The following is a 27,283-nucleotide window of genomic DNA, read 5'->3' on the forward strand; positions in this document are numbered from 1 at the left end:
ATCCTGAGCCTCTTCTAGTGTTGTGGGATCAGTGCTTGTCTGACTCAGGTGACCATGAACTTGATCGATTGTAGATTCTTGCTAAAGCAGTCATGGGGAACGTGTGTAATGTTGAAATGACCATTCCAAAGTCTAATTTTCTTTCCATGTGACTTTCTTTTGTCTTTCTTTTGGGGTTCCGAGTATTTACCTGAACAGAGGTCTCTGGCTTCTGATGCTGAGTCTGTACCGTCACGAAGTATGTCCCACGAAGCTTTTGAGAGGACAGTTACTATAGCCAAAGGCAGCTCCAGTCTGGGTAAGTTGCACCTCGGCGCGCAAGAGGACAATGGATTTCAACATCATTTTATCTGCAGAGAATGGATGCTAGAAATGCTCTTGCTTCTTTTTATGTGCTCATTCTTTTTTCTGAAATGAGAACGGGTTTGTTTATTTCATACTATTTACACCCCTTATTTTCTTATTTCCAAGTATTCAGAACTCCCATTTACATTCTAGTAAAAGCTATTTGAATTGTGTGCGTGTGTATGTGTGTGTGAAGTAGCAAATCAACAAAGGAATTCTTAGAAAATGAGAAGTCAGCAATTGGAATTCTAAGATCTTTGGGAAAGTAAATTGTTACTTTCTTTGAATATTGCTAGTTATGCGAGAGTCAGATTGTATTTAATTTCTTTCATTCACTGATAGAAAACTAAAGCCTGCCAGGTGTGCCACTTCCAAAATATAAATGCAGGTTATTCATAGTCTCCATTTGTCTGCACACAGAACCTGTGGTGGAGATAGCTCTCTGCTGCTCCTAACAGGCTTGCCTGCTTCTCAATCACAAGTCCTACAAGGACCCAGACTTTTTGAGGAGCTGAATCCCTGGTGCCAGTAGGCAGAGCTGCTAGGACAGAGCTGCACACCTGTTCCCACACCGAGAGAGGCAGCCTTTCTGTGCTTGGAACTGATAGAGGACCATCCATCAGAACCTCAAATGCCCAAATGTAGCCTAATAGTTAGCTCACATCGGAGACTGTCTTCCTACAGTGACCAACCAACAAGCATCTTTACACAGCTATCATATGACTAGACCTCATTTCTGATGGAACTTGAGTCTTGGAAGAGACATTAACAGAACCAACCCTCCCCCCAGACTCTTCTAGGTTTTGTTCTGTTTGGTGGTAGCTAGATACCCACCAATACCAGCTGATAGGAGAATTGCAAGACAGGCTGTGTTTTCCTGTACTGATTAATTGCATATAAAATAATGATAAAAACGAAAAGGAAAAATGAAAAAAATGAATATTAGTCATATGATTCTATTAATATTATTCATAAGATACTTGTATTTCAAGTAGAATATATACAACTTATATCAGAAATGCGTATGACATATAAATATAATCAATGTATACATTAAGTATTCATACTAAATATGCAATAATGCATGTATTTTAAATTCACTGATTGGCTTTGCCCCTGGGATCTTCCTCAACTTACTGATCTTAAGATAAGTTTTGCAGACATCTGTTCAGTTCCAACTGCTCAGCAGAGCGTCTCGAGCCATGTGGCTCTGTGCTCACTTTGTAGGATGTTGGGAAGAGTTCTCAACAGGTTTTGTACCTCATATTTTGGATTTGACAAATGTAAGATTTTTCTCCTCATTGCAGAAGATTTGGATGCTGCTGTTTATTGTAGGTCTGAGAAACGGTAATGGAATGCAACATGATGATGTTTACAGAAATGCAGAAGTGTTTTTATTATCAAACAACTCATGATAGCCGGACCTCATTTAGAAAGCACCACGGAAATGTATTTACTCCACCACCAAACAGTTGCTGTTCTCTTATCTCAGGCTCACTGCACAGAGACACCACAGTGTAGCTCCTCCCCTCCACACTCAGAGAGGGGATGAATCTCTCCTGGTTAAGCTTTCACTGCTCTGTGTGTGAACAGCATAGTGGATGTAATGCTTCAGTGCCTTTATAATTTCATATGGCGATCGGCCTCCTGCCTTAGGCCTATGTTTTTGTTCTAGTTACAAGTAAGTGAGCCATACAGTACTTAAACTTTTGAAACTATTTTGCATGACTTGATGTCTTTAAATCGCAAGTGGCATACAACAGAAGTGCCCTTCTTTTTTAGACTAAATTCTATTCCATTGTAAGTAAACATTGCATTTTATTTTTTATTTATCTGCAGTATCTGTGTTTGAAGTGCTTTCATGTTAGCTTTTAACTTTTGGTGGAAAAATGCTATGAGTTAATTAAGATCTTGTTAAAAAATAATAATGGCTAAAAGTATCCTTATCATATGTGGAAATTCTTCTAAACTTCAGTTCCAATTAAAATACAAACTATCCCTCAATTGTGAATATGAAAGTAATGTTGATACAGGAAATCACAGCAAACTACAGTTTAGCTTATGCCTGTTAGAGCACAAGAGCCATTCAGCTGTGCTGTATGTATTTATTTGTAGTATTAGAAATATTACTGCATCTTCACTCTAAGAACTAGGCTACACACCAACTCTAGTTTTTATAAGTTTAGGCCCTTGTTGTTTGATATCTTGCTACTCAGTAAGGTTCCTCTTACATGTGTGTCCAAGGTGAGGTCTGTGGGCCACGTTTGGCTCTGTGCAGCTAAGTACTAAAGCATGATTAATAAAAACTCAGAGACTGAAATTGGGGTTCAACCTGAAGACCTGAAAAGCAAAGCAACCAGTCACTGGCTGTTACCTCGACCTCAGTCCGAAGTGGCGATCCTGCCTCCAGGAATCTCAGAATGAGACTGAGTTTGCAAGCTGTTCCCTCCCGTTTCATAATCCTCTCTAGGGCCAGGATTAACGTTGTGCACCACTCTGAATAAAGACATGCACTGTCCAGTTTCTATAGCTAACTAGTGTGACTACTGGGATTAAAGGCATGAACTGCCCAGTTTCTGTGGCAAACTAGTGTGGCTACTGGGATTATAGGTGTGTGTTACCATTGCCTGGTCTGTAAGGTTGACCAGTGGAGCTCTTTTACGCTCAGATCTTCAGACATGCTTTATTATTATTAAAATATAATTTTATTTTAATAATATAAATTTATTAAAATATAGTTGAAATGGTATGGTTGTAGCCCCAAACAAAATTGTAAAGTTATTTCAACATTGTGAGATATTCTACTGCAACTTTTTAACTTGAAAGTTTAGTTCTTAAGTATGAACTTTGTTAATGACATCATGTCAAGATGTTGAATATGCCTCTGAGCTTTTCAGAGTTAAAATTCAAAGCCTACCATGTTGAGACCATTTCTCTTAATATTTCATTTGACAGAAGATCTTCACCAACCCTGCAACAGACAAAGGTCTAATCTTCAAAATATATAAAGAACTCAAGAAACTAGACTTTAAAATGCTAATTAACCCAATTAAAAAATGGGGCACTGAACTGAACAGAGAATTCTCAACAGAAGAAATTCAAATGGTCAAAAGACACTTAAGGTCATGCTCAGCCTCCTTAGCAATCAGGGAAATGCAAATCAAAACAACTTTGAGATTCCATCTTACACCTGTCAGAATGGCTAAAATCAAAAACACCAATGATAGCCTTTGCTGGAGAGGTTGTGGAGAAAGGGGTACACTCATCCATTGCTGGTGGGAATTCAAACTTGTACAACCACTTTGGAAAGCAGTGTGGCGATTTCTCAGAAGATTTCAATGGTTAGATTTTTATAGTACTAACATAAAGAAAGCTTGAAAAGTTCAATTTTAAAATTTTATAAACATAAATATTAAAGTAATTCAGTATGTATACTTAAGATTTAATGTGGGAAGGTGTTTTTATTATAACCTAAAGTAACATAAAGCTGAATTCTGAGCAGGCAAGTTTGTTCTGGTAGGTGTGCAATCATCAGCTGCTTGGGGTCATGGTTTGCTCTAAGCCTGTTTGAAGTTTGCAGCCTTTCTCTTCTGAAAGATTCACCTCTTTCTCTACTGACATTGAAAAGAAATCATTAATAAATTATAGGCTTCTGGAAAAGCTTTCCTTATTAATTTGTTTAAATTTTATGAAATATTTTTGTTGTAGTTTTTGATATTGTTGTTTAGGGACGGGGTCTCACAATGTATCTCAGGCATCACTAAAATCCATAATTATTGGAATTGAAGGCATGTGCCACCATGTCAGTGGTTTAGTCTTTATGCTTACTAAATTTAGAGATTAGAATATATATGTGTGTTGTGTGTGTGTGTGTGGCCAGACCCACTTTAAGTTATGGTGGGTAACCAAAGGCAGTGGCAATATCCTGTCTTACTTTCGAGACCCACAGGGTCTCCTGACTACTAACTAGTAGGAATGAATCCCATAGGATCTCCCTGACCACTAGCTAGTAGGAATGTATCCCATGGGATCTCCCTGACTACTAGCTAGTAGGAATGTATCCCATGGGATCTCCCTGACCACTAACTAGTAGGAATGCATCCCATGACTTACTTGCTCTGTGCTTTTCTTTGTATCTTCTGAGCCCAGCATTGTCCACCGATGCAGGGCAATTCTTTCAGAACTTTATTTTGAACAATATTCTGAAGTTAGCTTTATAACTAGTGAATGTCCATAAGACTTGCTCACATCTGTATGTTGGGTGAATCCACACACTGCCAGCTCTGTGGCTTTGGCCCCAGTAGAGCTTGTTGTATGACATTTGGTGTGTATGTGTTTAGAAGTGCATGTTCTCTTGATGTACTGATCATGAGGAAAACTTTATCTGTTCTGATTTGTTTTGCTTTAAAGTCTCTTTTGTCAGATACTGAAGTAGCTAGACCTGCTTGTTTCTTTGTTATATTTGCTTGGATAACTTCCCATCCTTTTATCCAAAAGTGATGTAAATATTTAAGAGGTGAGCTATGTTCTTGAAGGCTATGTTCCAGTTTTAAATATAATTCAGTAGTCTTTGCTTTTACTGGGGGAATTGTGACTGTATTTGAGTTGTTATTGAAAGATGTCTTTTTTGTAGCATTTTCTTATATCTCTTTTTATTGACCATCCAGGTGTTGTTTATTTATTCCTTTTGACATCTTTGATGTGTTTATTCTTCTCTTGAGGTGCTAGTTTTTCTTCCAGCATCTCCTGGAGAGGTGGCTTAGTGGTCATCAATTCCTTTGTCTATTTTTATCATGGAAAGATTTTATTTCTCTTTCAATTTTAGTAGGTAGTTTTCCTGTTGGCAGTAGTTGTCATTCACAGCTTGAGGTGCATAGTTCCAGGTTTTTCTGACTTTAACTGTTCCTGCCAAATGACCTGGTGTTATTCTGATACGCCTGCCTTTGTAAGTTACTTGATCCTTCTCTCTTGCAATTTTCAATACTCTGTCTGTTTTCGCATTTTAACTCTAAGATAGTGGGTTTCCCATTTCCAGACATGTGGTGCCAGAATATAAATATTACAGGGAATATTTTCAAAATTACCTTAAAATATATGATTTGGTATTCGTATTTAGATAATAAAACTTATTTTATCCAGAAAATAACCTAAAAATGAATTTTTTACTTTTGTCAACATTTCTATTTTTTTAAAAAAAAACTCATTATGGTGTGTAGCATGTACCTTAGCACTTGGGAGGCAGAGGCAGGTGGATTGCTGCAAGTTCAAGCTTAGCTTGGTCTACATTGCAAGTTCCTGGCTAATCAGAGTTGTAGACTTAAACCCTGTCTCCACAACACAAAACAACAAAAACTACCAGGTGTGGTGACTCTTGTCTTTAATACCAGCATGCTAATTGTAGCACTTGGTGGGGTGGAAAGGAACTCTCTGAAATCAGCTTATTCTATATAGTGAGTTCCAGGTCTGCCATAGCTATATAGTGAAACTTTGTCTTGAAACAACAACAACAACAAAAAAGGTCTCAACTTACAAGAAGAGAAAACAGGAACAAGAAAAATACTTGATGCCTTTATCTCTCCGTCTTATTTATTCATACAGTCTTGTTTGAAAAAAAAGAAAATATTACCACATTACATTGTATTTGAAATATTTTAAGTGTAAATATAGAAGTTTTGTGTTTGAATAGGTGCAGATAAGCTGTTGAGGTAACAGTAATTCAAATAGCCTATATAGAATGGCTGCTTGGGGAAAGTGATGCAGGAACTTGACAATGAGCATTAGAGCATACTGTAAGTAACGTATCGGTTAAAGAGAAAAAAGGAAAGAGATTAATTGTATACATGAAAGAAGGCAGCTATGCTGTGGCTGGAACTCCAGGGCCAAGGCTCCGTGATAGAAAGGATACAAGGTTCAAGGACAGCAGGCCTTCTGTGTTCTCTGTCTTGTACTGACAGATATATTGTATCTTAGGAAACTGTTGAAGGGTTCATGCACATCGGATATGATTTGTCTCTTTAGAATTGTTTTTCTGCATTGAGTATAGTGCTTTGGAAGGGAAGTATCAGAAAGCAGATGGCTAGTCAAGGGGCTCCAAAATTATAAGCAAGAGATGGCGTTGGTTTGATCCAGGATTTATTTAGAAGTGTGGAAAGGCAAATAGATTCAAGGTAGTATTTGGAGATAGAAATGGTAGTTCTTAGGGAAAGATGTCAGATAGTAACGGAAATAATTCCTGGAATGGGGTGATGGTTCAACTGGTGAAACACCAGTCAAGTGTGAGGCCATGATTGGGATCATTAGACCCCACATTAAAAGCCAGATTGGGTATTAGGCAGTTTGTAATCCAAGCTATGGTGATATTGGGGACAGAAATGAGCTGGCTCCTGCAGCGTGATAGCTAGCTAGCCTACTCTATCTGGTGAAGTTCCAGACCAAAGAGGGACTTTGACTCAATCAAAATAGTGAAGTTCCTGAGGAATATCACCTGAGGTTGTCCTCTGACCTCCGCACACACTTGTACACAAATGCCAACACACTACACTCACTTACACATACACACCACCACCACCACCACTCCAGTGTTTCTCTTTGAACAATGGTGGATACTATAATAGAAGAAAACCCATAGAAATGAGAGGAAGTGAAAAATTAAAAGTCATACAGCATTATAATGACTAAGATTAAATTTTTGTCTTGATATGAAGTACAAGGAATATGTGAAGAATATCTAATGCCCCATCAGGACCTGAATAGAGTTCAGAGACAAAAATGAAATAGACAAGAATTCCATTCTCTTGGTTTGGGACAATAGACAACATTCAAACCTAGGGTCAAGACTTTAGCCCAAGCTGCAGAAATGTTGGTAGTTTTGTTCTCTATATTTTATATCTTAAGAAACCCGTGTAAGATTTAGCAAATAGCTTTATAGATAGAGATGAATGAGTGAACTAGGCATAAGGTATAACTGCCATCTTAGGCTATCCATTTGCAGTCCTGCCTTTAGTTAGTATGTTACATGTAAAAACTATGAACTGCTGTTTGAACACGAGTCTGACATCATATGGTATCTTCTCGAAGAGAGCTTTTTCTTGAAAGGCAGACCACATCAAATGCACTAAATTGCATTCAGTTTTGTAGTGTAAATTGTGTTGATGTCTTCTGTATTAAACATGGAATATTTTATCTTTACGCAATCTCACTAACATCTTAAATCACTTGAGAATGTTTTATTATGGGCCAGCAAGATGACTCAACAAGTAAAAATGCCGGCCATGCAAGCTTGATGACCTAAGTTCACTCCCCAGAAGTGATGGCAGAAAAAGAGAAATGACCAAAAGTTGTTTTCTGGTGTCCACATGTGCACCATGGCGCGCGCGCACACACACACACACACACACACACACACACACACACCTCACAAGCATAACTATGACTGATGAAACATATTTCAAAGATCTTTTTAGTGGTTAAGAACCTAACTCATTTCCTTTTATCTACAAGGCTGTAAGTGAATGCTAAATCGCGGTGAGTTTGGAAACCTTGTCTGTGGTCCTCAGCAGCGTTTCTTCTCCCACAGGGATGACAGTAAGTGCTAACAAAGATGGCCTGGGAGTGATTGTGCGGAGCATTATTCATGGAGGTGCCATCAGTCGAGATGGCCGCATTGCTGTTGGTGACTGCATTTTGTCCATCAATGAAGAGTCAACCATCAGTTTAACCAATGCCCAGGCACGAGCCATGTTGAGAAGACATTCTCTGATTGGACCCGACATAAAGTAAGTGTCATCTGGGCCCATTTGCCTTGGGGAATTCACAAATTTCATCTCATTAATAAGAATATTTTTCTTATTAGTAAGTATATTTTTCTATTTGATGCACAGAATTGTCATATTGATTTCGTGTAAATCACTCAATGCTTTATTTCTGATTAGTTCCTGATTCTGGTTCAGGTATAGAGAAGATTGTGACACCGTTGAATTTTGCTAACAGTGCAGTGTTAATTCTGGTTTTGTTTTTCTGCTGTTTCTGTAAGAATCATAGCTGTGAAAGATATCCTATGTTTCATGCATCTCATAATCTCACAAACCTCCTGGGAAGCCCCAACCCGCAGTATAAAGAAGCACACACTACTGAAGAACTCCATGTGAAATCCCAGAACCAAATCAGTTCTCCAAGTGCCAGGCACAAAGAAGGCTAAAGAGCACAAGGCCAGTCAGCCACGGCTTTCTTTCCTGAGCTCCCTTGTGCCCATGGAGATTTTCTCATCTGTGTGATAACTTCTGCCTATAGAACCTGTAGCTTATTTTGCCAGGAGGTGCTTGAATTTTCCTACAAGTCTATAATGTTCTAAAAACACACTTATCTATCTGTCTGTCTGTCTGTCTATATATGTATGTATGTATACACAAACACACACACACACACACACACACACATTATTAGATGTTCCTTGAGCCACCATAAAAGGCAGCTCAGGCTTTATTGCCATACCTCACCGATGTGACTCTAGCTTCTAACATTCATCATTGAGTATTTGTGCTTATTGTCCAAGGGATCAAAGCTCAGAGCTCAGGGGAAGGCTGCTTACCTTAAATTGGTAGTAATTACTTGTGGGTTGGGGCACTTTCCTATAATATATTACCAATGGCATTCCATTGCAGAATATGCATCGTTAGAGCATACTGACTATGTGGTTTCTGCTCTGCCGTTCATAAGCATCCAGCACATCGCAGTGCAAGCAGCCCCTGCTGTCTTGCAGAGAAAGCTGTCACTGAGGCAGAATCTTCACTTGTGCCTTCATATTCCGCGCACCTGTTGACTTTACTGTGCAGTAGAGCACATCTTGAGATCCAATGGCTGTTTTTTAGTTATCTTTTAGTAACAAGAGTACAGGAGAACATCATTTTAAAAGTCAGTCCTTGTGCTACACGCAGGGGAAACTTTTCAGTCCATTCCTTTTTGCTTGTGGCCAGCCCTACCTTTTGCCTAAAGGCGAATGATGTCAAGCACATGGGAATTGTTTGTTGCAGGCTATTTAGCGTACATGATTGGGTGTGGTATGAAGTGCAGATGTCTGATGATTGAACGTTGAGTTCTTTTTCAGTAATGCACATGTTGCGAGCTCGCAGCATCAGAATCCAAACTTGGTACTGGAATTTCCCCTAAATGATGGTTGAAATTTCAGAAGTATCTCAAAAGTATAGGTCCTGCATCTAGCTAACTGCAGAGAAGTTTTAAGTAGATTAAAATTCAGAATGCCTCCTCTCCCGTTTCTTATGATTTGTATTGTCTCTGCTTTTCCTCTTCACTTGTGTATCTAGCCAGAAACCCGCAATCCTCTGAGCAGCTGCATGCTTATAACTTTGAAAGATATCTAGGGGGCTAACTTCCTAAACCTGGCATCACATCTCAGAAGTCAAAACACGCTGGCAGTTACATGTGAAACAGGAAGAAGAAAAATCTGCCATCTTTGGGAATTAACTAGTTTGTTTTACACACACACACACACACACACACACACACACACACCACCACCACCACCAGTATTTCTTTCACACACACACACATTAGTTTGTCTTACACACAAACACATGCACACACACTAGTCATTCTTACATACATGCTAGTCAGTCTTTCTGTGTTACACACACACACACACACACACCACCAGTATTTCTTTCACACACACACACATTAGTTTGTCTTACACACAAACACATGCACACACACTAGTCATTCTTACATACATGCTAGTCAGTCTTTCTGTGTTACACACACACACACACACACACACACACACACACCAGTATTTCTTTCACACACACACACACATTAGTTTGTCTTACACACAAACACATGCACACACACTAGTCATTCTTACATACATGCTAGTCAGTCTTTCTCTGTTACACACACACACACACGTCAGTCTTTTCACACAGATTTACTAGACAGTCTTTCTCTTATGCACATGCTAATTAGTGTTACACACTTCCTTCTCATATTCATCTGCACCCACACACCAGCATGCCTATAAAATACACCATTCTTTTTAAAGGCCTATCGATGCTAACTCAGATGACAGTAAGTGGACTTCTGAACAAATGGTAGAAACTCAGTTCATTCTTCCCCAGTCCTTTATCCGAAACACAGAACGTTATGTGAGTCACACTGAGCCGGACTGCTGAACAGTGTTCTCTGGGTTTTCTCTCAAGTGTTTTTGGACCTATCCTCTTTCTGTCACTTCCATTTTGTGAAGCAGGGGTTAGCGATACACTGAGGTTACCGTGGTCATTCTCTCAAAGGGAAGTCCAGTTGCTCCTTTATTCTCAATGGAATTGCCTCTGGCCAATTAAGCTTTGTTGTCATTGCCTGGCTCTAAGCTCTGTTCAGTCAATTCTTCTATATTGCTTATTAGGAGTGATGGAAACTTTAAAATACATACATATATACATACATAAATAAATATTTTTGGCTCAACTTCACAACTGATTGGCCATAGGGAAAGAAAGAATTGCTTGTTGAAACAATACATGCCCTCCCTTCTCTTGCTTTCAGGATAGAAAACTATGAAGTTTGTGTGCTTTCAGGCATGCCTAAGAGATAATCCAAGTTTCTGGAGTTCAAGAACAGCCAGTTAGTTCCAGGCCTCCTTGTTTCCGATGGAAAGCCAGATGTGAAGCCTCACAAGAATGCGTTCTGTTTCTTTTCACTCTACCTTGCCAGGAGCTCCTCCACATTTCTGTAATAATAGCCAGGGTTTTGTGCTTAGCAGCAGCTGCTTATAACATCTGCCAGATAATTACTGAGCTGAATCAGAATTCACCTGCCTTAACCCAATGTGTGGGATGAATTCCTGATCAAGGAATAAAAGATTGATTGCAGTTACATTTTTTCATGCTTGTTAATAATCACTGCTATAGACACCAGGGAAGAGCAGATGCTTTTCTGGGGGAGGTGTAGATGAGAGGGAGGTGGAAAGGGGGAGAATATCCAGGAGCACCCACTTTTAACTGCATATGTATGCGTCTCACATTCAGCACAAGACACTGACATTTGTTAACACCATTGTAAAAAGATGCCGCGGCGTATGCTTCCCATTCTAGATTCTCCGCAGCACCTGCTGACGATCGAGCCCCCTTTATGTGTGAGTATCGGTGACTCAAAAGCTCATTATGGCTGTGTGTTACAACTTGTCTGTGAAAACCATTTCATGCTTTTACAACATCCCAGTGCAGGAATAGATCCAGATTAGATTCAGTGTGTACAGTTTGGCTTGCTATTCATTTATAAGAATATAAATTCCAGCATAGCTGTGCAGTTGCTACATTTTCTCATCGCAGTGATGGTTGTGAACTTATTCGGAAATCCTTTTCACAAGCCACGAAGCTTTCAGGCTCCTTTGTGAGACCGATCGTGTCTTGAGTGTGCAGGCATAGTCCCCGGATTAGGAACTGTTATTACATGTCAGCATCTCTGAAAAGGAGGCTATTTTCCTCCCTTCCATGGGCAGCCAGAGGTTAGGTTACACTAAAGGCTTTATGCAGCTCCCAGATAATCTGCTTCCACGTGTGTCTGAGCTTGCCCTTCAGCTTGGCCCTCTTCTGACTCATATGGAGGTTGTATGGCTTGTGTGATTGGCCGGATGCTGGAACTGCTATGTATGTGTGCTGTTGCATTGTGGGATACCTTTTCTGGTAGCCTCTGTCCATGTCGGGCTGAATGACCATGGCAACTGCTGCCTTTGTTCTTTCTCCTTGCTAACAAATATTTCTTTTTTTTTATATTTATGCTGTTTCTTTCATTAAAAGAAATTAGAAACACAGTAAAATTAATTCAGCAAATTCTCATTGGAGTCGCCATCCATGTATCGCCCCAGTTTTTTTTATTTATTTATTTCTTTATTAAAGATTTCTGCCTCCTCCCCGCCACCGCCAGCTGGCCTGGGTATGAGAAAGCATGGGATAAAACCAGACTTGCTGAACATAGCGGACAATGAGGACTACTGAGAACTCAAGAACAATGACAATGGGTTTTTGATCCTACTGCACGCACTGGCTTTGGGGGAGCCTAGGCAGTTTGGATGCTCACCTTACTAGGCCTGGATGGAGGTGGGTGGTCCTTGGACTTCCCACACGTCAGGGAACCCTGATTGCTAACAAATATTTCTAAAACCCTCATTTATTGCCCTTTGATAGAAGTCAATCAGCAAATACAGGTGGCAACTCATAGATGCTGCTTGGGGTTTCAAACTGAGTAATAAACAGGCAATGCTTGTTATTAGTATTATTGCTTTCGTGTCCTACTCTACCCACATGTTTTCCCTTGACTTTAACTTCGGAGTTTATTTATATGAGTTCTCTCGAATTTTAGAATCTATATAGGTTCTCTACATTCCTTTTACCTTTAGATTTTATATTAATTTTTTTATATAACATACAACAGGATTTTCTGGATGCCTAGTTTATTTTGTGGTTTTTATCTCATGGAATTTGAAGTGCAAACAGCAAATCTACTATTCAGTATTTTTGTAACACCTTAAAGAAGTGTTTTATTGTTGTTATTTTGTTTTTTAATAGATGAATAAATTAAGCTGGGCCAGGGAAAAGGCAATGATTTCATCCTGCCTCGGGAAATTTTCCTAACTGGTGTTTTCTGCTCATAGTTTAGTCCTTGGGGTCGAAATGTCACAAGGGATTCCCAGGGGACTTGAGTGTTCTCTTGGTGGGCTGATGGTGATGCAGCAAGCTGTGTTCTGAGAGACTCCTGCTTCACTGTCTCTGGTGGCATTTACCTTATTTCTGCGATATAAATGATGGCATGCTTGTGGTTGAGGATTTGGAGGGTTGCACAGTGTTGTCACATCTCAGAGCGCCTCAAGCCCATGAGACTGCGCTTCAGAAACGTGAAAGGGGGAATATCATTATGGTATTATCAATATGTTTGAAATACATCTTCCTAACTTCAAAGTAATGAATTGGTATAATTTTTATTTTTTCACAGCATGAAATATAGTTCTTATATCTTTACTCTCTAGGGTCAGGATCTTTTGAACTCATCTTGATGGATGTATTATTTCTTTAGGAGTTTTTGTAATTTCATATTGAGCTTGTTTTATACATGTACTCTTTGTTCCTAGTCTCACGATCATATCGTGTCCATCAGATACAGTATTTATCTGAACAGTAGTATAATACAGTAGTGATTAATCTGAGCATCTTGACCGACGTACTTGCAGATTTTATCAGCGCTGAGCTGGCCGTAGTGAATAGCAGTGAATGCAGACTTTGCTGTGTGGGTTGCTCACGCCATGACTGTATTCCGGTCCACGTGACTGATTTCTGTCCTCTACATGATGAACGCTCGGTGGCTACTTGTTGAATTTACCAGTTTGCTTTCAAGTGTAAACAGTTGGAGTTCTTTGAGGACAAATAAAAAGATAAAAGAAGTTTCTGCACATTAATGAGTATTTCCTTAAATTTAAATATGTTAGCTTCAGACTTTAGGTTTTCAAGTTTGTAGTTTAATAGAGCTCACTCAATCATTGATTATGCTAATTAATGTCCACAGTTAATTGTTATAATGAATAACAAGTTCTAGATATCTGGTGCTTAATAAAGTAAACCTAATTTATTTCTGCTCAGTAATCTACTGACAGAAATAATATTAATATGGATCTTTGTTTACTTAAATATTGACTTTGCAGTAGCAGTGAGGAGCCTAGGCATTAGGCATGGTAAGCAAACATTCTACAGCTGAGCTGTAGCTCTAGTCCCACTCATTCATTCATTCATCATTGCAGTAAAGGGAGCAAACCCAGAGGTGTTCACTGTAAGTGCTCTGCTGTTGAACTGCCTCCCTAGCTCTCCTATGAATTGTATAGCTTCCTAATCGCAAAATCATTACGTTGGCTTTTTCATTCGGAGAAATAGATAATCATACTTTATTATGTGGTTGTTAATAAATCAGTAGTTTATGAGTAGCATTTACAGCTTTTACTCCAGGTGTTGTGTTTGCCTGTAGAGTATTTCGCCTTTTCAATTTCGGGTTGCCTGTTGAGTGTGCTCACTCCACTCAGCAGTGCAGTGCAGACATGGATGGGCAGGATGACTGTTTGCCATGTTGGAGAAGCTTTTATAACAGGCAGAACTCTATTCCCTTCCTCTCACGGATTGTGTTTCTTTCCAGAATTACTTACGTGCCTGCAGAACATTTGGAAGAGTTCAGAGTAAGTTTTGGCCAACAATCTGGAGGAATAATGGCACTGGATATTTTTTCTTCATACAGTGGCAGGTGAGTAAGTAAGTATATTACAAAACAATTAATATTAAAACAATGCAGAATATTTAAAAATAATTCCTCCTTTATCTCAGTTAGTCAAGTCATTATCATTTAAAATAGAAAATTTGGGAAATATATAAATATGCAAATCAATAAATTAAAACAATCTTTTATTCACCCAGCTAGCATAGCACTTTTTACATTAAGTTTGGTAATTCTCCCTATATAATTATTTCATTAATTATCTAGACAGCACATTTTCTGTGGTCTTATATAGTGTTTTCTCTTGTTTTAGAAATATCAAACAACTCAATCAGAAACATTTTTTAGTGAATGTATTAATTCTCTTAAGCTCAGAATCTTGGTATATAGGGATATTAGGAATCCGTGCTTAGCTTTTTAAGGCTCTGTGTATACACAGTATTTTAAGAGCCTTTAAATAATAGAGTGTTCTTCACTCTTACAAAAAGACAGAATTGGGGCTTGTTGGTACTACTGATTGAGTTCACAGCAGGAGAGAAATGTCAGAGTGCTTTCTCGGGAAGTATGTTCTGTGGACTGCTTTTTGCAGTTACACTGACAGTTGGATACCAGATTTCTCGTAAGCATGCTGTACAGCATAGAGCTTCACAAATATTCGGAGTCTTTCTCAGAAGACTCCTGTATCCACAGTCGGTGTCAGGACAGCTTGGTTCCCAGTGGCCCTGAAGGAATTACAATATAGCACCTTTGCTTTCTCTGCAAATTATGCAAGGCCAGTGTGCAGAGAATAGTTGGGAATGGAAAGACGTGATCTGTGCTTAGTAATGAAAAGGAAAATTACAGTCTTTTGGGCCTCATGATATTTATGGCAGGAGTACCTTACCCTATATAAAAGTTGACCTATTTACCCTCCAGAATTCCCATCTTAGGCTTCATAGCATGTGTTGATTGTAGTTTTTTAGTGTTTTCCATCAAAATGGAAAAAGTGATCTTTTGTCCAAATAGAGGACCAGTTAACATCTAACAGTTCATAGGCCTTAAAACATTCAAAACTCTTAGAACAAAAATGGTACTTTCATCATTGTTTCTCATAGAGAGAAAAATGGCCTTGGTTGCCTGTGTAGTTATTAACTGCTTCATCACAGAGAAAGCATATTTGTCATTAACATCAGGATGCTTACAAAAAGCATCTTACAGAAGAGGGATGTACAGCAGTAGGAGCTTAACTTCCTGGAGTCCCACAGCTAGTTTCAAAGCCAAGCTTAGGATGTAATCAGTCAGACTCAGATCTTGACCATTGAATCCAAAGGAAAAATTTTACAAGCCCTTAAAACAAAGAGAGTAAGCCCTAGGTGGCCTCAGTTCTATTCTCACTGCTTTATACTGTGTATGACTTCGTCCCAGTGACTTCTTTAGTGGCACTTAGATTAAGACATAGTTATAGAAATGTCTTTGATTGGCAACATTAACTCACACGGAGAAAGCAATTAAATACTTGGCTTGGCTGCCTGAGTTGAGAAGAAAAGAATGGTTCTATTTTGATCTAAGGAGTAAACAACATTGGAAAACTTAAAACCACATGCTAAGATACAAATACTAGTCATATCTGGAAGAGCATGTGTGAGTTAGTGAAAGAACTAAACCTTGTAGAGTTATTTAAAGAAGCTGGGGTCCATGCATCAAAGGATTAAGGTTGTCTTCTCTCAGTTCAAATGTCAGGTCTGCAGTACAGTGTGGCCCAGATCGCCTATGCGTAGCTTATACATACATCTCCCAGCCCAGGCTTTAGGGTAGAGACCCTCCCCCTCTCCTGTGGCCATCAGTAGCTGTTACAGCAGCTGCTCACATTCTCACACTGTCTCCTAAACCTACTTTTTCTTCATCTCCTTTTCATCTCTTCGGCTTACATTTCTTTAGGTCCTTAACAGAGGACTTGGACTGTTTCTCATTCATCTTCTTGATATCTCCTTTAAAGTACACCTCTTGGAACTGTTGCTAACTATACTAGACTCTAGAAAACACAGCTTTTCCTAGATCTGCCTGCTCTTTTTAGTTTACATAAAGGGGACTTCAAATGCAGAGCAGCTGGTAGGGCCTGCGGCAGGTAATCTTCATTTTAACGATGTTTAAACAATGCTTGACCATTGAGGTCAAAGAAAAGGATGTTCGTGGAGAGCCTGCCCATTGGTTTGTCAGCACTGTGAATCATGTCCAAGTGCAGATCCGTTGGGTCACCTAACTTCTGATCTCAAATCTAAAGATCACATAGTTTGAATGAGTTCGGGATTCCTGTCAGTGAAGAATGCCTATAATTTGAATACATGCCTTCTTTAGATCTTTCAGTTCTATAAAATCAACTGATGATGGATTCCTTCAGGGCAGAGAAATATTTGCCAAATAATTTTACTTTAGAATTCCAGGCTTTTTGGAATTTCCTCACTCCTTTCCTTTACTATTCCTTTATTCTACCACATTCAATCAGCCAAGACTTTGTGTGCCTCAGTTTCTTCAAATTTTCATGTGAAGCTGACTTTGGTGTAAGGTTATTATTTGTTTGGTTAGGTTTTTGTTGTTTGTTTGCTTCGGGTTTTTTTTTGTTTGTTTTGTTTCGTTTTCATTTTAGTTTAGTTTTGTTTTCTTATGCTGGAAATGTTATGAATTTGTTGGTCAGGAACAATGAAAATTCAGATAGCTCTGCTTTTTTAACTAACAGTTAAGTACATTCAGGGCAGTGTTGCTCGGAATCCTCACTGTGTATTTCCTTAACAAGAGGCATTCCGGAACTACCAGAGCGAGAAGAAGGAGAAGGGGAAGAAAGTGAACTACAGAATGCAGCCTACAGCAGCTGGAGTCAGCCCCGGAGGTATGGACTCCTTCTATGTTCAGCCCATTCAGTGAGTTCCTATGTTAAAAGAGGGAGAGAGAAAGAATGTGTGGTCTGAAGCACTGGCCTATAGCTTGCTACTTATGGCATCTGACACTTCATTAGACATTGTTAATTCTTCATTTTTTTGTATGTATATTAGAGAAAATAATGTTTATCATACAGAGTTAAAACTAACTTATAAACAAGGATCTATAGTAGACATTAAAGACAATTAACTAGATAAAAGTATGCACAGGTAATTGGAATGCATAAGTTCTGAATAGTTTTAGGTATAATGCCAAATGTTTGCTTGCGTTTCACATTGTTTACATGTTTACATTTAAAATTATATATTTAACCATAGTATAATATATGTAATATACGTAAAACATAATATTTTATTTTTACATGCATACATAAATGTGTGTGTGTCTCTGTGTATGTGTGTGTGTGTGTGTGTGTGAGAGAGAGAGAGAGAGAGAGAGAGAGAGAGAGAGAGAGAGAGAGGCAACTGTAAATATAAAAGAGACAGAAATACGAGCAAAGAACTGAGCTGTCACAGGCTGAGTTATCCAAAGCCTTATATTTGCTGGCACTGGTTCCTATGCAGCAAAGAAGACTGGCCTTGAATCTGCTCAGACAAATCACTGTATCTTGAGGACACACTAACATGCCCATGCTGAGTCAAGTCAACTTACACTGAGGCTTGGGTATGGACTCAGAGTAAGCAGGAAGAAAGTCTAAGACATAAATTCTGTCTCTGAGGAAGATAGGATGTTCTTGACCAGGGAAGATCTAGATGTATATGAAGCATAGACTAGTGTGGGCTACTATATAACAGTAATCATGTCTCAGCCCCTTCAAACAACCCTGAAGTTAGCCATTGCCATGGAGCCTTGCATTGTGATGTTGCCTGCTCACAAATGAGCTTTAATCTGCAGCCATACTTTATAAAATACAGAAAAGACTGTATTTTATGTCATTTTCAGAGAAACTAAACATCTCTAGCCATCTAAAAAAAATTTATTTTGAATTTCTTCAATAGCCAATTAGCTTGCTGTCTCTCTCAGCATTAAAAAGAATATATGGAAAAGATCTACAACAGAGAGTTTATTATAAGGTCTTAGTGCCTTATTTACTTGTATTAGTAGATAAAGAAATTAAATGAAGTTATCCTAGAGCAAATCGTTAACAAAGTTAAATGTTGTTGGATAAAGTAATAACTATAGAAAAGGTAAATTGACTTAGTTTTAATCTCACCCTGATATAAAAGGTAGTTTAGTCAGTGTATGAATGGTTGGAGCCAATATGAACTGTATTTGAGTATTGTGCACAAATTTCTTGATTTCTAAAGCTTTTCACTTGTATAATTGGATTAGTGACGGAGTCTTTTAAATTTTGAGGAAGAATCAGTAAGTTCTGCATCTAAACAGCCCCCGCACAGCAGTGGGCAGTCCTCAGGAGTACCTGATCCAGTCTGTGTATCTGTCGCAAGTAGCTCAACAAAAGGAAGCTATTATAGAAAAAGAAGCACATATCCTTGGGACTGGAAAGTTTGCATGCTTTGCTTCTCAGTTTTGTCTTCAGCCTAAGAATTCCCTCTGTGGTGGTGATTTTACACAGAAAATGCCCAAGGCTTCCAAAGAGGCTTTCTCAACAAGAGGCTTTGCTTCTTTCTGTGCACCACTGTGTATAGAGGCACTAAATTACTCCCGGAGAATGTTCACCGATGGCGGCTAAGAAGGAGACAGCACAACCAGAGCTTTCTGGAAGCACGAGCCTTCTTCCTAGTATTGGAAACACAAAATCAACAGATTTGTTTTTAGAACTAGAGAATATTTGTTCGTTAAGTGTCAAGGATTGTAAAATGAACCTGATGGAAGGGCTCAGTGGTAAAGGTGCTTGCTGCCCAAATCAACTGAGTTCAATCCCCAGAGCCTACAAAGAGGGCCAAGGTGAACTAACTCCACAAAATTGTTCTGTGACTTCCACATGCACACCATGGCACACGTGCTTCTGCATATATAAAATACATGCACAATCATAACTTTAAAAAATTAAGATACAAAGTAGGCATGAGTAAATTGGGTTTTTGCTAGTGTATGAAATCTTATTTAGGTTATGTATTATGTATCCAGGAGTAGAATTACTGGCTTATAGATTTATATGCATTTTAGAAGTTTAGTTGAAGTTATCTTGTTTCTTTTTATGGTTATCATAGCAGCTTCTACTTCTATTTCAATATATGGATATTCTCCAAATGACATGTATAGCATTTTTAAGTGTTCTGTCAATGGATGGAACTTTGTCTTTACACACTTGAGGTTTGAGGAGGTGTGTACTTACTTGCTCACTTGTACAGATAAAATAGTATACTTCCTGCCATCCCTGTAGAAATCACCACGACCATCATCAATTTATTTGTTACTTATTTTGAGATATATAGCAAAGCTTTTGTTTTACAATGCTATTTTAAGGGATTAATTCTTCAGAAGACTGTCTTACTGGAGGTTTTCATTGGCTGCATTTTCACAACTGAAATAAATAAGACAAAAAGACTAAGCAGGTTGACCTAGTGCCATGTGATTAAGTAGCGGAAGACCGGGGCCGGAATCCAGGGACTCTGCTCACACAATCCAGCTGTCTGGTCCCAGAGCCAGAACGTGCTCTGCACAGTGTTTCTTGACAGGTGTCCCTCTTTCCCAGGGATATTCACCATGCTGTGTCTAAAGACCGGTCAGCCTAGCTTTCTGCCTGTGTGATCACTTAACTCTTGTCTGCATTGTTTAAGGATTCATAGACCATCTATCACAATAGTGGTTTAAACTGTCAATTCTCTAGAGTACCCAGTGTTCTTCGCCAGAGATCCTGAATCTGTGGTTCTTCCTTTTGAGGTCTAAAGAGTATGTACCTTCTAGACTTGTTAGGAGGACTAAGTGGAAGCACATTTAGCTCCCTTAAAGAGTGGGATGGGGACACCCTAAGCCTTAATATAATTTACTGCTTATAGTACTCAAAAAAATCATTTCAACTCACATTTATCAATGAACAGCTGTAGGGGACATTTCCTGTCACTCCTTTTTAAAGTTTTCTTAAGAGCTCAAGATTCCTACCTGGCTTCTATTGTGTATACAGACATTGGCTAAATTTCTTTGTTTGACCAATTTACTGTTAAAGTTAATTCAAGAAATATTTAAGACGCCCTGAAGACCCTCTTCTTCCCTCTGCATGGGGGGTAGGCATGCATTTCTGTACATACTTGTGTGTATACTTCATACTGACACATGTACATTTGTGTATATACACACAGGCATACAAAGAGCTACAATAATGTATAATGTTATAAAAATATAATAGAAAAATAGAAAAGGATATTGGTTCTATGATTTTTATAGACTAGAGAGAAAATGTTGAGTAATATTTTAGCTTGTTTAATTCACAAAGATCATGGTCTAATTTCTTCCAACTAAACAGATCAACTTTCTAGGATTATATATATTCAGTTAAGAAAAACATTGCCTGAGCAAAGGGGAAATGTTTGCCCTGTGCATCTCATCTGGCACACCTGCTGCCCTACACTGGTGCTTTCTTTCTGCCAATTTGTTCACTTTGCAGAGTTTCCTCTCACTGAAACTCCCCCAAATGTCAGTGTTGAGGGCACACTGGACCATGCTGCCTTCGTGTCCTCAATGCCAGCACCATTGTCTTCTGTGAAGTCTGGAATAGATGTACACCTTGAACCTCTTCCTGATGCTCACATCACTTCCCTTCCAGAGCATGGTCCTGTAGATCCATCCTTACCTCGTTTTCCTTTTCTCGTGCTTAATATCAAACACCAAACAATCTCTTTTCCAGTTAGATCCTTAGCCTCCATCCTTAACTCTTTAGATGTTGACAGATATTCTGTGTGAGTTCTTTGTTTATTGTGTGGACAGGGAGGGACAATAGATACAGTGCTAGGGCTGCAGGGTAGTAGCATATGAAATCAACTTGCAGAACAGTAAGGAGCCACTGTTCTTCCTGGAGCAGAAAGTGCGACGCCGTTCAGGGAATCTCGGGAGGTGCTAGAAGGATCATTTCATGGAGAATATTTTCAGCGGCTGTCCTTCATCCCCTGGCTGTTAATGACCAGGTCTGCTCTGGCAAGAAAGACTCCCACAGAGGCAAGCTTCTGATTAGTGTGTGCAAAAATGTTCTTTCCCTGGATTTGGCTGCTAAACCCAGAAGCTGCCATCTGTTCTGTGGTAGCTGAGTCTCCTGATCATGTAATGTCTATATTATTAATGTTCCTGCAAAATGGCACTTCTTCACTGGCATGCACTTTAGCCTAGAATATGAGTCCAATATTAATATTAACAAAACACATGACTTGGAAAGTATCTACATTAATCTTTTATGACTAGGGTTCTATTGTGATTAGACATATTTATTATTCCATTTCTAAGTATGTGATTCAGAGGCTTTAAGAACCTTCACTATATAAATTTAGTACCATCATCTACAGAAGACTCTTATAAAACTAAGACTGTATCCATCAAATAATACCTCCATATCCATTTCCCAGCTAGCAAACTCCGTTCAGTGTCCTGTCCCTGAATATGTCTGCTCTGGACTTCTTTTGAGTGCAATAATAGGCCTTTGTCATTACTTCATTTAGCTGGTCAATTTTATATAGCATAGTACACTCAGAGTTTGTGTATGTCAAAACGTATTTTAGCATTTTCTTTCTTTTTAATACAGAGTAAAATTCCAATAAAATATGTATCACTTTGCTTATTCATTTTTAAATTTTAAAGTGATCTACTATTCTCTGTGTGGTATGTGTGTGCATGGGTGTGGGTGCATGTGGAGGTCAGAAAACAACTGGTGGAAGTTGGTTTATCGCCTACCAATAATTTGAGGCAAGGTCACTCCAGGTTCTGCTTCCTGGTGTACACCAGGCTCGCTGCCTGTGAGCTTCTGGGCAGCCCTCCTGTCTGTGCCTCCCATCTTCTTACAGGAGTACTGGGATTACAGATGCAAGCCAACGTGTTTGCCTATGGGCTCCAGGGATCAGATTTAGGTATATCAGGATTATGCAGATAGCATTTTGATGCACCGAGCCCCCTTGCCAGTCTTTATTTGTTCATTTCTGATAAACATTAGTGTTGCATCTACCTCTTAACTGTGGTGGATGTTTCTTTGCTGATGTAGGTATTTTAACTATCTGTTCACAACCCTGGTTGGTCTCCTTTTGTTTGTATTCCCATATGGTAATTTCTGTTAGTTTTCCATTGTGGCTGTACTTTATCACATCCCTACCAGCAATGCAAGAGCTCCAGTTTCCTGCTCTGTTTGAGTGCCTGTCCTGACTTCTTTTAATGATGATGAAGAATGATATGGAACTGTTAGCTGAAATAAAACCCTTTCTTCTCTGCTTACTTTTGGTCATGTCATAGCACTTCATCATAGCAATAACTAAGTCATCTACAGGATATTCTAAAGTTCAGGAAGCTTTTCCTTTGTGTTTTTCTCTGGGAGTTTAATATTTTGTTGTTTTTTTTTTTTTTTATAGGGTGGAACTTTGGAGAGAACCTAGCAAGTCCTTGGGCATCAGCATTGTTGGTGGCCGAGGGATGGGGAGCCGCCTGAGCAACGGGGAAGTGATGAGGGGTATTTTCATCAAACATGTTCTTGAAGATAGTCCAGCTGGCAAAAATGGAACCTTGAAGCCTGGAGACAGGATAATTGAGGTAACGTCCAGTGAGCTTTCTGTTGAAAACATCCTCCCTCTCTCACTTTCTTACCGACGAGTTGTCATCCTTGCTTTCGTGCTGGCGTCAGGTGTCTGTGATACTAGGCATCTCCTTCCTTTCATATGTTCCTTTGTGTGTCTGTGATGGCAAACTATACCTGAAACACAGACATTTTTAAAAGCATTGGTCCTAAGATATATAAATTTTAAAAGAAATTTTCTAAGGGGAAAATTAAAATGTTTAATATCATGTATACACAAGGAAAACACATATCTCATAGTTAAGTTTTCCAGTAAGATGTTATTGCAAGGAATAATTTATTAAAGTCATTTCTTTGTATATAAACTTGGTTGAGTGAGGTTTTAAGTGAGTCTTTTCTCCTAAAGTTGTCAATGCCGAGAACTTTATGACTTTTTAAATGAATGTTTCAACAAAGCTAGGAGCCTCCTCCTCAGTACCATGCCGCTTCACCACAGAGGGCCCTGTGTATGCATGTGCATGGCAAACACTTTGCTGTGTGTAAGAGAGAAACATATATCATATATCAAATCATGTCTCCCCTAATTAAAATCTAATGCCTTACCCAGAGTTCTTATGTGCAGTCCAGCCACACACACGTTTATTGATGTGTATTAGAAGAACAGCTACTATGTTCCCAGTGCTGGGCCAGGAGCTAGAGTCCGCAATAGACACGCATTGTGCCTGCCTGGCCAGAAGGAAGGAGAGAAGTAACCAAAGTACCTCAAAGCAGTATAGTAAGCTATTCAATCAGATTAGGCACAGTTAAATTTAAATGTTGAGAAGTGGATATCGGATCCAATTTTTCTAGTTTACAGAGTAAAAGGAAGGAGCAACTGAGAAGTAAAGATGTTTATGACTGTGATGGATATTGTGTTTCCTTGTACAAGTGATTGTCCCATTTTCTCAGTCTGTAAAACTTACACATTCAAATACCTTCCTGGTTCAGAAGGTTGATTATTGCATTGTATATTGTATTTCACTTTGGCTAGGCATTTAGCTCAGTGCGAGGGTGGCCACTGCATGTACATGCAAGGCCCTGGGCGTCAGCCCCCAAAACTGTGATGAGAAAAGAAAATGTTCTAATATTGGCTAGTAAATTCATTCATCTATCCATTCATTCTCTGAGCCTATGGAAATGAGAATTTGAAGTTTGAGAGGAAATAGGCATCTGGTGCCTTTCTTTTACCTGTGACTATCTATAAGGACAAATGACATGACAGACTGGCCTACTCTCATTAAATGATATACTAGCCTCTTTAATGGAATTCTTGCTTGAGTCAGAACTCCATGTAAAATTTTAATTTTAAATTGTTACTAGGAGGCTTATTTTATGTAGTTTAACTAGTAAATACTTTTTACCTAAAGAGAAAAAGAAAAATTATATACAAAGATCTTTAGACATGATTGGCCATAGTTTGCGCCCCAAATGCCCTTTAAGACAATTAAATATCAATTACAGTTAGTCAAGAATAAACTATTTTAGTTAAACCATTTTTTTAGTTGAAAAAAAAAAAGGGTGTGTGTGTGTGTGTGTGTGTGTGTGTGTGTGTATTGTAAAATTTAGGTTACTGGTGACTTTTTCAATACATCATGTTCAGGGTTTCTCCAGGAAATAGGAAGCTTTGTAGTCCTTGTAGTCCCTTGTAGTCCTGGGATCCTAAAACAGCCCTGTACTAATGTGGTTGCTTTGGACTTGAGTGACAATGTTTAGGTGACATACAGTGGGCATCAATATTGTCTTGATAGAAATGACAAGGGTCATTTTAGTATGAATTAAAAAATATTGTCATATCACTATGGTATGAGAGAGACTTTTAACTAAGTGTGTATAGTTCTATGTCAGTACATAATGATTTGTTCTCATCCACAGAATTGTGTCCATTTTGAGCTTGACTTGGTATTTGGAAATGAGATCTACAGTTACCTGTCAGGAGTGGCATTTGTCCCTTTCTCTTTGTTCTTCCTGACCATCTAGTGCATAAGCTGAGCTGATCATCACCCACAAAACATTACAAAATAATGTTTATTGTCCAGACTATTTATATAAGACACTAACAAACAAACACAATTTTTTGGCTTCTAACTTCTGTCACGTCTACTGCAGATTCTTTTGCAAAACTAACCTTGCAGTAGTCTCACGTTCCTGAATATTATTGTTTTGTTTATTCTTTAAATTTCTCTAGGAGAATTCCATGAAGAATCACTCTTCCCACGCCTGCCATGTCCTAAGTAAATAACTTTATGAAGAATTAACAGCATAGCACAGGCTTCGATGAAAGGAACCCTGAATGCATCTCTCTAGACTGTTTCTTTAATGATGCTGACCCATAAACTGACTCAGAAACATAAAAGAGCAGCTAGTGGTATGAGGAATGCAGAAGCAGAGCCCTCATTCCTACTGCTTATAACTCCAGTTGGCTTTGGAAGAACTGATTCCCAACAAGGTGCCACAAATCCACGGAGGGATGAGAAGTGTGTAGTCTTACAGCTTCTTTTGTTTTTGGTACTGAAACAAATCTTCCAGGAGCTAAAGGAGCCTTAGAACTCCTTATCCAAATCACTCTTCTGTTCTTCTAGCTTCTTGAAATGTTAAGCTGAGGCCTTCCATTTGCAGGTGGATGGAATGGACCTCAGAGATGCAAGCCATGAACAAGCTGTGGAAGCCATACGGAAAGCAGGCAACCCTGTAGTGTTTATGGTACAGAGCATTATAAACAGACCAAGGGTAAGCGAACACAAAGGGCAAGGTAGGCATACTGAAACAGTGCTCAACTTGGAGTCTAACATAGCAGGGACCAAGTTGTTTGCATGTGCACCTGCCAGTTTTTGAAGTCTCAGAAGGTGTTTTGTAAAAGGTTCCCTTTGCTGTATCGAAACATTGAGCCACCCTGCAAATCTCTTCTCCTGTATGTATGAAGACTTTAAAATACATAAAGAAGAATTAAGTAATCACCATGTCAAATTGATATCTTTCTAGTATTCATTCTGATTTAAAAAAAAATAAACAAATTACTGACAGGAATAGAATGTGATATGTAGGTTAAACACTAGTCATTTTGAATTGAGTCTCTTAGAAGCTATACAGACTTCATTATTTTCCCTAAATTTATTTTTTATGAATCTCCTACCTATGCAATCACAACATCAGAACCTTACTATATCTGTGTATTCCACTGAACACAAAATTCTCAGAGTACATTCTCTTTATGTACAAATCATTTCATAATTATTATTTCTCAGATCCTCGGCGACAGAAACCTACTAGCCTATTTCACCCTCAACCACCATTGTTACATTAGTTTAAATATTTATTTTAGGATCAACCATGGTGTTGTGTTCCTGCAGTCCTGGCTGTCCAGAGGCCAACTCAGGTGGACTGCAAATTTGATGCTACTAGCCAGACCCTGAATGAAAATAAAATTTAAGAATATACAAGTGGCCGGGCGGTGGTGGCGCACGCCTTTAATCCCAGCACTCGGGAGGCAGAGGCAGGCGGATCTCTGTGAGTTCGAGGCCAGCCTGGTCTACAAGAGCTAGTTCCAGGACAGGAACCAAAAGCTACGGAGAAACCCTGTCTCGAAAAATCAAAAAAAAAAAAAAAAAAAAGAATATACAAGTGTATCACTGGTTATTGATAGAAAGGATACAAGCTGCAGCTTAGCACATTTGGTATGCCCTAGTAGGACTGATGGTGAACATTCCACTGATAGCTTGATGTTGTTTTTGATTCCTCCATTATGCCTCACTGAAGTCTCTTCATATGCAACAATTATTGACATACACCAGGAACCTTATTCAGACATCAGTGTTCCCTCGGAGTGGAGTTCTCTTAATACTAACTTCCCAAGGATTCTCGAGCTCCTGTAGCTCCAGGAGATGCTGCTTTTGTGTATAGAGGCTTGTGCACCCATTCTGCGGACCTCTGCCATCTAGGGTTGGTTAGTTTAGAAAGAAAAGTTTTTGAACGTGTGAGGGCAGCAGAAGGCATCATATGAAACTTAAAATATGGCGTTATGCGCAACATACATTGAATTACTGGAAAATTAAGAGTTTA

General features: G+C 38.9%; 1 protein-coding gene across 12 annotated transcripts in view; it reads left to right on the top strand.

Moving 5' to 3' along the window:
- Positions 1 to 27,283, top strand: part of Mpdz (multiple PDZ domain crumbs cell polarity complex component) — a 155,553-nt gene that overhangs the window by 85,650 nt on the left and 42,620 nt on the right. For 5 of the 12 annotated variants that reach the window (XM_041651581.1, XM_041651580.1, XM_041651586.1 and 2 more), the window contains 6 exons: positions 175 to 298; positions 7,922 to 8,120; positions 14,533 to 14,637; positions 17,378 to 17,470; positions 23,028 to 23,205; positions 25,844 to 25,954. In XM_041651581.1, the coding sequence (XP_041507515.1) occupies positions 175 to 298; positions 7,922 to 8,120; positions 14,533 to 14,637; positions 17,378 to 17,470; positions 23,028 to 23,205; positions 25,844 to 25,954 (810 nt within the window). The remainder of the gene's footprint in view (positions 1 to 174; positions 299 to 7,921; positions 8,121 to 14,532; positions 14,638 to 17,377; positions 17,471 to 23,027; positions 23,206 to 25,843; positions 25,955 to 27,283) is intronic. The other 7 variants (XM_041651582.1, XM_041651585.1, XM_041651589.1 and 4 more) reach the window with 3 other exon arrangements.

This window comes from Microtus oregoni, unplaced genomic scaffold (assembly GCF_018167655.1).
Source record: "Microtus oregoni isolate MIOR12 unplaced genomic scaffold, Mior012 000005F_ref0000423, whole genome shotgun sequence".
Lineage (NCBI taxonomy): Eukaryota > Metazoa > Chordata > Mammalia > Rodentia > Cricetidae > Microtus > Microtus oregoni.